General features: G+C 45.0%; 1 protein-coding gene across 2 annotated transcripts in view; it reads left to right on the forward strand.

Annotated features, from left to right (window-relative positions):
* The window catches only part of ATR (ATR serine/threonine kinase), a 488241-nt gene that overhangs the window by 291450 nt on the left and 183212 nt on the right, over positions 1-13579 (forward strand). For both annotated transcript variants that reach the window (XM_069213920.1, XM_069213921.1), the window contains exons 24-25: positions 9037-9152; positions 11665-11785. In XM_069213920.1, coding sequence (XP_069070021.1) covers positions 9037-9152; positions 11665-11785 — 237 coding nt within the window. The remainder of the gene's footprint in view (positions 1-9036; positions 9153-11664; positions 11786-13579) is intronic.

The raw sequence follows: 13579 nt of genomic DNA on the forward strand, positions 1-13579 counted from the left end.
TGTTTCTTCCCCAAAACAAGGCACCTGGCCACTTGATGCCCAAGAGGCCAGGCCCTTTAGCACCTCTGTAAGTCCCTAGTAAATGGTACCTCTGGTACCTAGGGCCTAGGTACAAATGAGGGTCCCTAAGACCTGCATCATAACTTGTGCCACTGCAAGGTCCCCAGCACCAAACTCATGCCGACTGCCACTGCAGGCTACATGACCAGGTGCTCCAAAATGTGAAAACATGCCATGCCCTCTAACACTGCCTGTAATATTTGTAAGTCACACCCCTACAGCAGGCCTCTCAGCCCTAAGGCAGGGTACATTGTATTACAGGTGAGAGCATATCTGCATGAACAAATATGCCCCTGCTATGTCTTTGTTGATTCTTAGACATAGTAAGTGAACAGGGAAGCCATTTTAAATGCATGTGCTGGACACTGGTCAATACGAGTTCCCCAGTATCTAACATTTCGTATTAATAAACCCTCACCGATTCCAGTGATGGATTTGTCAATACATGCACCAAGAGGGCACCTTAGAGGTGCCCCCTGAAAGCCCACCAGCCGTTGGTAGGTTAACTGACTAGTTCTAGCCAGTCTGCCACCAACAGACAAAGTTCTGACCCCCAATGGTGAGAGCTTTTGCTCTCTGTAGGTCAGAAACAAAGCCTGCTCTTGCAGGGGTTTTAACACACCCCTCACACAGGATGACCTACGAATCTGCATTCCAAGGCAGGAAGCTTCAAAGAAGCCCAAGCCTTTGGTATGCAGATCTGGCTCTCCTCAGAGCTAGATGCTGACCATCCCCCGATGCATGATGCTGATGCCGCCCATTTGCCACCTGGACCGGCGGGAAAATTAACTATACAGTAGACTTGTTGCACTGCCAGGGTGGACATAACTCTGGGTTGACCAGCGTGCTTGGCGTGCTTCCCCTAAGAGCTATTTAGCCACCTAGAAACCCATCTCTCTTTATCGTCCTCATTAGGAGCTTGTAAGAGGTCACAGTGATCATAAAACTATTTTATAAAATCAAGAAATAAATAAGTTAAGAGCTATAATCACTTAAAAATGGATCATTTTGGCTTTTTAAATAACGTGTGCGTATATGCCATGCGGCCGCAAGGAACTTGCTGACCGCACAGACGAGAGGGATAGAGCCTCATCATCAGCCTTAAAGCACCTTTGCAGTGTCTCATGCCCATATTCCTCCAAGCTGGGTGGAGCCACTTCCGCCGAGCAATCCCATAAGCAGGACAAATAAACACGAAATGAACTACAGTTTCCGAGGTACAGTTGCAGCTAGGACATAGATCTATTGTCAAAGCAGGACGCCAGGTGCTGCTAAAAGACTTAAGGGGTAAACATCCATACCTGAACCGGACGTACAAGCTTTTGCTTAGTAGGTCGGAAATTAGATCCATGAAGGATTCGAAATGAGAGTACCACTTAAAGTCAAGGAATTGGGATGTCAATCCGCCATGTGACATACGTAGCAAGTAGTTTTCCCTGACATAAGACCAATAAACTGTTTTCAAGTGTTGCTTCTGGTCCCTCCTTAAATTGTGGGGTTGACTCCAGAAGTCGCTAAGTCCCAGAATATGAAACCATCTTGAAATATGCTTAAACCAAGGAATGGAAAGTACATTGGGTCTATCTAGGATGTATTGTAGACTCTCCTTGTATGCAATTAATTCAGGAGTGGTCCAAATGCGTACCCAAAAAAGTAGAGGTCTTAAAGCAATTACGTCAGAGATACAAGAGAACCCGAGATCCAGAAACACAGGGATCAATGGGGTATTACGAGGACATGCCAAGAGAGATCTTAAAAAGCTTTTTTCTCCCCCAGAAAGTTTGCTAACATTAGAGAATCCCCAAACCTCTGCTCCATAGGCCGCAGCACACTGAGCCTTCGCTAAAACAATTTGGATAGGTGGAGAAACAGCTTTCACAGTAGTGCATTTATAAAAACGCAGAATGGCCCCTGATCTATATGGTAGTAGGGGGGCTGTACTTTTATCAGTCTGGGCCTCCCATTGCATATTGTTAATAATTCTTACCCCTAAGTAATTGATGGAACATACCTTACTTAGGGGAGTCTCATTGAGAAGGATGGTACATCTTTTGATGGGACCACAACCCAGGGTCATAAGTTTAGTTTTATTAACATTGAGTTCCAATCCATAATCTGTGCAAAACACCCTGAACCTGTCCACTAGAGCCTGAAGACCCATGAGTGTTTTAGAGATCAAAAGAGAACCATCGGCAAATAATAGAATCGGGATTTTTTGGTTGTTCAAGGATGGGGCATCATTGTGGCAATCAGTTACAACTTGCACCACCTCGTTAATGAACAGGGTGAAAAGAGTTGGGGCAAGGACACAGCCCTGGTGCACCCCCCCCCCAATGTCTATCCAGTCAGTGAGTTTCCCTGGCTGCCCCATCTCACTTGTGCATAGGTATTCCCGTGCAGCCTTTGAATTAGATACACTAAATTCCCCGGGACACCAATATTGTTCAAAACTTCCCATACCTTCTCTCTAGGGATAAGGTCAAAGGCAGATCTTAAATCCACAAAGGCAACGTCCAATTTTTGTTTAGCTAAGGTAACATATTTCCAAAATAACAATGAAAGCCTAAACACCTGGTCCATGGTGCTAGTTTTTGGGCGAAAACCGGACTGAAGAGGGGATAATACCTGGTTGTCTTGAACCCATTCCATGATGATCATTCTGAACAGGGATATCCTTCCCAGTAACAAAAGGGGCAGGCATCTCCACCTCACTGTGGAGCTTCCCTAGATTTTTCTGAAGGAACAGGGAATTATCTTTCACTATTTCAATAACCAGGTAGTGGAACCCTTCTGTTGTACCTTTTATGTTGGGGGAGGGAGGGGGATCGATATAGCGTTGTTCCAATCCCTCAGGGAGAATATGATTGATTTAGTCCAGTTGATTTTAGTACCCTGTAGACCTTTCAAAGTTAGTGAAGATCGGCAGGACCCCTTACATTGACGTCACAGGTTCAGACAACTATAGTAACACATTGTCTTGTTTTAGTGATACCTTCTCTGGCTCCTTTACCACCTCTGGTAAGCACACTAGATCACCTCTGACTCTCACTCAAGATGCAAGGGGTTCCATACAAAAAGTGACAATGAATGGGACAGAGGGCACCCCTGCCGGGTTTCCCTCATGGTTGGCTGTCAGTAGAGCAGGTGTACCCACTTGCAGTATCTTGGGTCAAAGCCCAACCTCCGAAGTACCTGAAACAGAAAGACCTAGCCAATGGAGTTGAATGCCTTTTCATTGTTTAAGGAGAGGAGAGCCCTTGACTCCCATCTGTCTTTCATGTACTCCAGCCAGTTGTGTAGGTGCCAGACATTCTGTCTCGTCGCCTTCGAGGGCATGAATCTTATCTGATCTCTATGAAGTAAGGGTTCTTTAACTTTCACGTGATGAAGCACCAAGATCTTCGCCATAATCTTAACTTCTGTGTTCAAGCGAGAGATAGGCCTATAAGAGGTGCAGACGTGCCCTGATTTCCTGGGGTGGTTTTCATAATTAATACTATTGTTGTGTGTTGCAAATCAGGGGGTAGTTCACATGCGGCTTATGCTATGTTGAATATAGCCAACAAATGGGGGCCCAGGACCGAAAGCATCAGTTTATAGAATTACTCTGGAATCTGACTGGGGTTGGTGGTCTTCCTGGGTTGTGTTATCCTCACTTCCTCGGAGCTCTCCTGTAAGGAGAGTTCCTGGTCAAGGTACCAGATCGGGCGCATCAATCTGTGGCAGCGGGAACCCATCCAAAAAGGCAACCATGTCTGCCTCTGTGGCAGTGTGCTCATCTTGAACAGTGTTCAGCTGTATGACACAAAGGTGTCGGCTATTTCCCAGTCAGTCGTGATTCATGTCCCTGCAGCGACTCGCCGCCACCTCATGACAGCTGAACCATACCAGGAGGCAGCCAGCCTTGTCCTCCACTTTGTAAAATGTTCGTAGTGAGGCAAGATAGTGTTTCTTAGCCTCCTCATGTGTCACCCAATGGTATGGCTTCTGTAAGGCCTCCAGGCACAGCAGCGTCATATGATTGCCCTATTTGAGGTGTGACTACTCCTTCTCTCATTTTTTGTTGCTGTTATGTATTGGGCCCTATCACATTGACAGTCTTGTACACCTCACATAGGGTCACCGGGAAGGGCACTGATTCTTTGTTTTCCTTAAAGATTGTGCACCACGTCAGCATCCTGGCGCCACAGCCTTTGAGGCACTACCCTCTCCTCTCAGCATCCGTTTATACTCCCAACACTACCAGCAAAGGGCATGGCCTGAGAGGCTACTCTGCAGATATTCAATGGAAAGTAGGTGGGGCACTGCCTACTAGGGCAGAGACCTTGTCTAGTAGGTAGAAGGTCGTGCGGTCCCCAGTAAAGAAGTAATACTGTCTGTCTTTTGGGTGTGTGGCTCTCCAAACATATAAGACACCCAACCCTGCGTTGGATCTACCTAGGTACTTGTCCATTACCTTGTTGAGGTCTACATCCACTACATGCATGTCCACGTCTGTCTGCATCAGGAGAGACCCTACTTCATCCACAACAAGCTGTTGAAGTGCAGGGGGTGCGTAGGTGTTTGAGGCGAACATGCAAGTGCGTCCTCTGGGGCCCTGGACCCCAACAAATCGTCCCTGTGGGTCGTGCCAGGTCTTGTCTGTTTGTGTGTGGGGGGGGGCCTTTAATGCCAGAATCACCACCCCTCTGTACCCCTGACAAATCCCAAGTGAGTCAGTGCCTTGTATTTCCCTCTATTGAGGCATTGGATTATGTTTCCTGCTAAGTGTGTCTTTTGCAGCAGTATTAGGTCTGGGGACTGTCTCCCAAGATATTGAGACACCACCATTAACATTTCATGAGAGGACATTCAACCGGTGTGTCTCACCCACAATTTTTCACGTGTTTAGGTTATGCTTCTCTATGTTCCTTCATACATGTGTGTGGCTCCTCGTAAGAATGTGGGTCTTGGTCCTGTCCCTCCACTCTGTCCCGTTTCTTGTCTCCCTGTCTGGGGGGCCGTGCGCATAAACCAGTGGCCTGGTAGAGTTCAAACTAAAACTACCCAACTGTGGGAGGCAACCGGCCTTCCTGTAAGGAAATCTTCCCACCCTACACTCCATAAAAGGAGGTATCTGTTAACTGAACTTGCAACTACCCAACATATCAGACACTGGGGGATAGCCTGTCATCAGCCGCTCATCCCTATGTGCTCAATCTTGTGTTGTCTATGCATCTATGGGGCCTCCGGGCGGTCCAATTGGGTTGTAGAGCTGTCCCAGCAGGGGTTGCTTCAGTTGGCTGCCACCACCGCCCTCATCTTCTGCCAGGAAGATAACTGTTCCCAGACCTCCCTCATCTTAGTCATCAGTGGCAGCAGCCCAGACTTTTAATGTCCAGAGCCTCAGGGCAGCCCTAGCTGTCAGGCCGCTGGCAGTTTGGATTGTTGTCTTTGGACAAATGGGCTGGGTCCTGGTTTGCTGATTCCTCTCTGTCTGACAGCTATGATTCCACACTATCAACTGCTCTTCTTGGGACCAATGTCACCTGGTCTTGCCGGCAGCGGGGTTTGAGCAGAGGGACCACCCTCAACCTGTCTGGCTCCCATATGGAGCAGTGGTTCCATGGGACCGTCAATGGCAGCCTCTCCTCCACCCAATGCTAGGCTAGAAGTGAGTCCTTCCATTGTGAATGGCCTTGAACCTGGCAGGATAGAGGAGCATTATTTAATTTTCAGTGTTTGGAGTTTGCCTTTCATCTCCAAGAACATGTGCTACTGCTGCTGGACTCATAGTATGGTCTGGAAAAATCATGGTCGGGCGGACTCCAGTGAGACCGTTTTGGATTCTCCGGCCTCCTGGAAAATGGCATCTCTGTCTAAGGAGTTAAGCAGATGCAAAAACACTGGTCTAAAGTCTAGGTGAGGCCCCCTGAGGGGGTGGGGAAGGGTGTTAAGGCTCTGTTGGCCCTCTCTATCATAAAAGTAGAGAAGAGTTCTCAAGCTGCGACCCAGGATTTAAATCATTGTGCAGAGTAGTATTCAGAGTGCGTGCCCTCAAGTCCTTCTGGAATGCCTATCAGGTGCAGGTTGTTCTGCCGGGATCTTTTCTCCATGACTTCTGCTCGTTTCTCGCAGTTTTGCAAAGTACTGCCTAAGGGAGTGTACTTCATCTTCTGCCGAGGAGACTCGTCTCCATCTCTCAGGTGTTCTGAAACCTTACTTAGGTCGTGTCTCAGAAGGCAGATCTCTGTGGTGACTCCATCAATGTGCCCTACTAGGGCCTCACATGCGTCTCTTATTACCTGTAGTATGGTTGCCACTAATGTTGGACCTTCACTTTGTTTCTTTGTCTCCCTGGCCATCGTCTTGGGAGGGGGTTGCCGTTTCCATGCCAGGTTTTGTGAAATGATCGATATTTCCCTTGGAGGAGGCCGCTGCGTCACCCACTTTCACCATTGCCAAATCTTTTGGTGACTGTTCCCACTGGGAAAACAGGCAAACGCCCATCAGCCAATCTCCTCGCCAGCCCCTCACGAGTGTGTTCAGTGCAATAAGCCTCAGGATGGTCCATGCCTCGGGGAACCATGTGACAGAACTCCAAAGTACTGGGCTAGACTTTTGTTGCAACCGACCCCCAATCCCCCCACCCCCCAGGACGTACTGTCACTTCAGTGATCCGGTTCTCCTACTACCTCCGGCGTGCCTAATTGCTGTACAAGTCAGTATCCTCGACAGCGCTCAGGTGCCCCCCCACTTAGAAGGGTGGAGGTGTGGGTAGGGGGCTACTGTCCACCTCATTCCCCTCTTGGGTCCCTGATGTGAGCAGTTTATGGCAATCCATGGGACTGGGAGAAGGCTCTCTGCACCTCCGCTGTTGTTCTCTCCAGGGTGTTAGGCAACCTTGATACAGGTGCCCCCCCTCCATCCCCAGTTGATAGCTCTGGGGGGGTTCCTAGCTCCTCTGGTCACTTCTCTATTTAGAATGGGGAATTTTCCTCCTTCAGTCTGCCTCCAGATCCTTCAGTGGAGCAGTCGGTCCACCTCACCTCCCGGCAGAGGAGGGGCACAAGCTGCCACGTGGTGAGCCCAGCTTCACTATGGGTGGGCGGTTTAGCTTGGTGACATCCTCGAGGCCCCTTCCTGGGGCTTGGTTCCCTCCAGGCCTGGGTGTCCTCTGTACTGCACACGTGGTGCTGTGGACTGGGAACTATGCCACTGTTAGGAGACTGGGAGCTCCCCCACCTCCAAAACCAGCCCATTGCCTGCCTCTCCAGTCACCCTCTGGCACCAGGGTACAGTGAGGCCTAAGCCGCATAGCATCACAACTGGGTTCAGATGTGTGGGGCCCTGACATACCTTCAACAAAGCTCGACCGCCATCTTTGGTGTCTTGGCCTGCCCATCTTAATATGCATTCTTGATTCTCAAGAATCCATATTTTATTTTCGGACCTTTAGTCTGTTTTTGAACTGTTTATTCCATGCTATCAATTCTATAGCCTTGTGCGGGTGCCTACTTTTAACCTGGGTCGCTTGCTTTGGCCCTGGGTAGATTTGAAGATGTTCTCAAACGCCATTTGATTGTTTCTTTCATTGGCCTTTTAACTTAAATTATCTTTGTTTTTTATCTGTGGCTTATCTTCTTTGTCAAACACTTCAATTTTTTGATCCGCCTTTACTCAAATGGCCGTCCCTGGTTTTGTCTGACTTGCGTATTAGCCTGATTCTGGAGAAGCAGCTTAAAAGCAAGTTGGCTGTGTGCACAGTACCTCAGTCTTTCTCCCACCGCTCGCCACTGAAGTCTCTCTCTCATCTTGTTGCCATCTAGCTAAAGAAAGTGAGCTTGTATGACATGTGTAGTACTGGGCTTTTTTGGCTTCCACTTCAGTCCACACCTTGACAGACTATTTGTATCAAAGATATATGCAGGTTTAATTTGAAAGTGTATTGACTTCTTTTAAGAGATACACATGATATGGAGTCCACAGAGTGATACGAAAGGGGTGCTAAGGATCAAGAATAAATCAGATTCCATTGCAGTGTTCAGATTTCCTTAAAGGAGGTAGACTCTTATACAGTCCAGGTCAGGTGAAGAAATAGGAAGGATAGTCTGAGAGGGAGGGAAAGGGAGGGAGAGAGAGAGAAAAAGAGAATATGTGAGAGATATAACAGTGACATTTCTCAATAGTTTCCATTTTGAAGTGCCCTTAAAATCTTATGACCTCTTCTAGACCCTACTACATATACTTCCTTGGAGCCATCACCTTCCAATCTGCTGCCTGGCTGGCTGACTTTACCTCTTTGTTGCAAAAGTAGAGAGGATTTTTATTTAGCCCCAATATATTTCTCCTTGTTACTATAGGACATTCTCAATACTTCATACAGTCTTGGCCTGTTCAGGGACAAAATGTTTATAATGGGCTATTGGTGGGGCTCCGGCATGCACACAAAACAACCAGATGGCCCGAAGTGCCACACACCGAAAGCACTGACTTGATATTGCAGCACAAAGACAACTGCTGAATATGAGCTAGAAGAAAAATATTCTCATTCCTGCCATGCAGTAAGTATAGCCTGTTCCTTGGTGCAGAGATTTATGAAGGTGTTCTCTGTGGCGGTACTCCATGTATGCTTGTGCTGGCCCGAATGGCGAGGCCCATGGTATGAGAGGCTACCCTTCCTCTATGTTGTTCTCATAGGTAGGTGTGTACCTGCGGGCACACCAAGAAAGATCACACTTTGCCTGCCCCTCACCAAGTATCATCCACGACATTCTTCTTTTCTTCTCTCTCAAACCTGAGCCTATCTCGACACTGCAAAATCCTTAAGAGGGCTTGCTCTAACATTCTGTCTTAACTTCCCTTAGATCCTGTGAGGTTGCTGTGTCGTGTGGCAAGTGGGAACCCGCATATGGACTTCGGCTTTTACTGCTTTTTATGGACGCCTCTGAGTAAATTAATGCAACAAATGTGGTAATTTGTGACCTTTACTTGCAGGAGTTATTATCGATCTTCGACTGCAAAGAGGCAAGAGTTGATTGTCCAGGGCGCAAGCTATGGCGGCGGTTTCCTGAGCATATTCAGGAGATTCTGGAGCCTCACCTCAGCACCAGGTAAGTGCTGTTATAACTACTTCCAATTGGCATGTACATTTCACCATGGTTGTTTATAGTCCATGGTCTAGTCAGGAGTCAACCTTTAGGCATTAATGGTGGATTCCTTTTTACATTCGTCTCATGGAATAGGAATTATGACTCTGCCTGATTCAAAGACTGTTATTGTCTCCCTTCCAGTCCCCTAGTATGCCCTGTAGCTTGTTTACAAAACCACCTTCTTTATGTACCAATGTAGCCTTGTTAACAACCTACTGCAGTACAGTAATGATCCTTTTGTTTGTTACGTCTGGCGTTAGGCAAGACCTTTAGATTTTTCTTAAATTATACATGTGATACGCTTTTTGGGATTTTCAGCCAGCCCTCTTCATCCATTGTTTTGTTCTTGCGCTATTCACGTTTACAGTCTTCCATGCATACAGCATTGAAACAGCATTCTTCTCTTTTACCAAGGGGCACATCCACTCACAAAGAAGTTCCTTTAAGTGCAGTATACTTCCCTGGTCTCTGGCAATGTGATCTTTTTGAGGCCAGAAAATGATTTTTTTTTTTTTTTTAGCCATTTTTAAAATTATATTTTCTGTTGCATTCAGCATTATTGACCAATGAATAATGATCATTGTGCTAGGAGGTTTCTTTGGCATCTTGGGTGCAAGCGTATTGCGGTGGTGAAACATACATCCGCTGCTCTTCTATAAGAGCAAGGAGTATACCAAGAGGCATCAATCTTCCTGCTTCTCTTTACATCGATTAAAGCACTTACAAATGGCATCCAAAGATACCAACTAAATAGCAACTGTATGGCGATTTCACTCAGTTGCACAAGTGATTAGTGAAACGTGACTAAAACAGTTCTTGGAATACCTACTTAGATCTCGTGGTTCCGGTGCTATGATCTTCGATGATTAACATTGCCAGTTCATATGCATCAATTTCGATATTAATGAAGCAGTCACTATTGGTGGTCCTCTCCTGAATTCAGTTGCACCTGTGTGTCATCTGCAAATGTGTGTTAGTAGGTTGTTGCAATGAATGATGCTGACCAAAGGATCTACATAGATCTTAACGTGGGTACTGATCATTTCATAATGTCAATTAATGTGGGGAACATTGTTGCGCATTAAGGTAGAGGTCATAGAGAAGCACAGTTTGCCTAATGTGGCCTGCTGATAAGTATTTGTTCTGAAATCTTGAAGGTATTTAGGTGTTGTAAATAAGAGTGAATCAAAATAACCTTTTTTGTTGTTTTCTTAAGCACACAGCAGATCCATGGGGTGTACTATAAAGTTTAAAGTAAAATGTAACCACAAAATGTAAAAATCCACTGCGATCTATTAAGCTACTGAGGTAGATAGTCTATTAATAACAGTTGGTAAGCCTGTGAATTGAGAAGGCTAAACGTGTGTCTGGTGACTCGGTGACTAATGCATCCACACCAAGGATCTGTGCTTGACCATATGGTCTCAGATTCAAGTCCCAGTAGTTCCACTTAGCCTGTCCTTCTTTTGAGGTTGAAACAATAAATATCATGTAGTTTAGTAATAAACATTTTATTCGAGCCCCTAGATACTCTTTAGGGTGAACCTTTATGGTTATGTTCTGGTATGTTATGATAAGAGTGCCTTCTTATTGTAAGTGGAAGTTGATTCCTTTCCTTTGCTGTTAAATAGCCTTGTCTGCCTATACATAGGACAGCTTCCAGTTTGAATAGATTCCAGATTATGTTGTTTCTTAATGGGCTGCTACATGTGTTGGCTAACAGTTTCCAGGCGTTTCTGAGGACAAGGAAGATTTGTAATTTGTAATTGGCATGCAGTTTGCCCATCAAGGTCAAGTCTAAGTTTGATTGTTTTATTTATTATGGTATTATGACTTATTTTAAAGAGTCTGATACTCTGTAGCCATAATGCCCTTAATGATTTTGGAAAAGCACAGATATTCAGGTGATTAGAACAGTGTTTGTTCCTGAAAAGATTCCAGACGGAGCCATGGAAAGGGGTAGAGCACAAGTAACTAGACTATGCTGTCTGTGACAGATCAGGCATGAGCTGAGTGAGGGTCCTTAATGATGGCCCGACTCTTGATAGTCAAGAAAAGAGGTCAGCATTTTACAAAGTGTTTCCAAACGTAATTATGTTAGGTTTTTACACTGGTTATTTTGTTTAAAACGTTTTTGTTTTTAAAGGAGCATTTTTTTATCAATAGCTGGCAGGATTGCACATTGAGCCCAATTTTTGCCGCTGACAAAATGTGGTGACCTGAAGCTTATGAGTTTGAATCCTGGCAAGGCAAAGTCCGCTTTCATTCATGTGAAATTTCTACAATGAATATTGCAAGGTGGGCACCAGTAACATCTGTAATTTAGAGACACTTAGAATGAACAGAAGTGTGGTATATAGGACTATACAGAAACTAATTATTACTAAAGTTGTTGTGTTAGTTTGCATTCAGTGTGTCTTGTACACTGAAACATTACTAGTAATTTTAATAAACCAGCCCACTGAAATTGCAGGTACAAGAGCTCCCAGAAGGCGATGAACTGGTCAAAAATGAAGAAACCAATTTATCTCAGTAAACTGGGCAACAGTTTTGCGGAATGGTCAGCTACTTGGGCAGGTTATCTAATAATGAAGGTAAGAGCCAAGCAGTCTAGTATGTAAAGATTATGGAAGATGGTGCTAAATAGAGGTGTACCGAAGGAGAATCAGCCAAAACAATTTCTGCTTTATGAGAAGAACTGTATATTCCTGAGGATATACACTTCTCTTAAACCTATTCCATATCTCAACCAGTGCACAACTCCCTATTATCCCTTGACATTTGATGTAATCTCTGATCTTTAGGGTTATTCTAAGCAGCAGTCACCCTGACAAGGCTGAAAAAAATACCAGTGCCTTTTTTAGCTGTTAAACTATTGTTGATCTGTGTGAGTCTGTGCCTCTTAACTTTTCTACCTCACTAACTTTAATCTAGAAACCTTCCAAACAACGATTTGAACATGTTTGGAATTAGACACAGTACTCCCATTTCCCCAAATCAGGTTTGGATTCAAAAGTTGCAGTGTTTGCTGTCCAGATACACTGATTACTCCTTTTTTTTCCTAAGTGGTGAGTCTGTGTCTCCGGTGGTCCGAACGATTAACACCAGTTTGGATGTGAAGGTTCTGCTCTGCCATCTTATGTGCAAGTCATTTGAAACTGTTGGCTCATGAGGCGTTAAACTGAGTCCCTGGAATCAGCTTTTGTGATTGCTGTTACTTCACTGAGGCACATTAGAGTGCAGTGGACCCTGTATTCTGCAGCACCATGGTAAAGTTCCATTGGGAAACTTATTTTTTTAAGCTCACCCATCCTTTGTCCTTTCACAGCTATGAAAGTCATGCATATGATCAATGTTGTATGTTCTCATTATCCTGATACCAATAGGACCATACAAATGCATGTGTTCCTCTGATCAGCTCTTTGTCATACTTCTTCCTGGCCTCCTAGGCCATGATTAGCAGATGGAGTACCTCCTTTATAAAAACGTGCTAGCTCTTGGAAGAGGCACTGTATCCATCTGTTGTCTTTCTACATTTTATCTAATCCAAAACAGCTTCCTTTGCAGATCCAGAAACCTGTCTTCATTAGTATGTGCAGTCTTCCCCGTCAAAGATTTATATTGAACATGGATGCTTATAACGGTTGTTCAACAGTGTACAAGGAGGACTGATATCATTTCTCGCCTCTTGTCAGTTCCTTGATGACTATTTTCCACTCCCCAGAGCAGGCTTGGGACACTTGGCCTACCAGAGTGCTTGACATTGAGGATGTTAGTCCCTGGCAACCTTAGTCTGTGCCCCATCAGGATCACTCAAGCTTAACTTCTATAAGATCACAGCGTACTTTATTTGGCAAGCATTGAAATTACACTCTATTATTGCTTTTGTTCTCTTTTGTGATAAATGCTAGAGTGACACCACCAACTAGTATTAAATCTCTATATGAAGGCAATCTTACAAAATCCGAGTTTTTTTCTGACCATTGTGTAACCTATAAATTCAATTTCGAATAAACAGATGATGATTTGTGCTCCATTATCTTGCCCTCTTCATAGCAGTGCAACATGTGACTGTCAGGGTGAGTACAGGTAAATGAATGAAGATACGATTTGTGTGCTGTCTGAGACAAGGAGAAGGTCAGCGGGGATAGAAAAAAAGAGAAGGAGGAGCCAGAGATACCGCAAACCAAAATCTTATCTATGTCACCCATATATAAACCTTATTTGTGAGGAAACCATTCTGGGGTACATTGACTGCTTAGCAGAGCAGAAGCCGCCGTTCCTTTTTCAGCAAGTTGGAGACTGGAAAATTGTCCCTGAATAATTTAACTTATTTTGTGACATTGTTGGTATAACCTAAGTAAGCCAGGTCACTGTAATAAAGCTGG

Source organism: Pleurodeles waltl, chromosome 11 (genome assembly GCF_031143425.1).
Source record: "Pleurodeles waltl isolate 20211129_DDA chromosome 11, aPleWal1.hap1.20221129, whole genome shotgun sequence".
Taxonomy (NCBI): Eukaryota; Metazoa; Chordata; class Amphibia; order Caudata; family Salamandridae; genus Pleurodeles; species Pleurodeles waltl.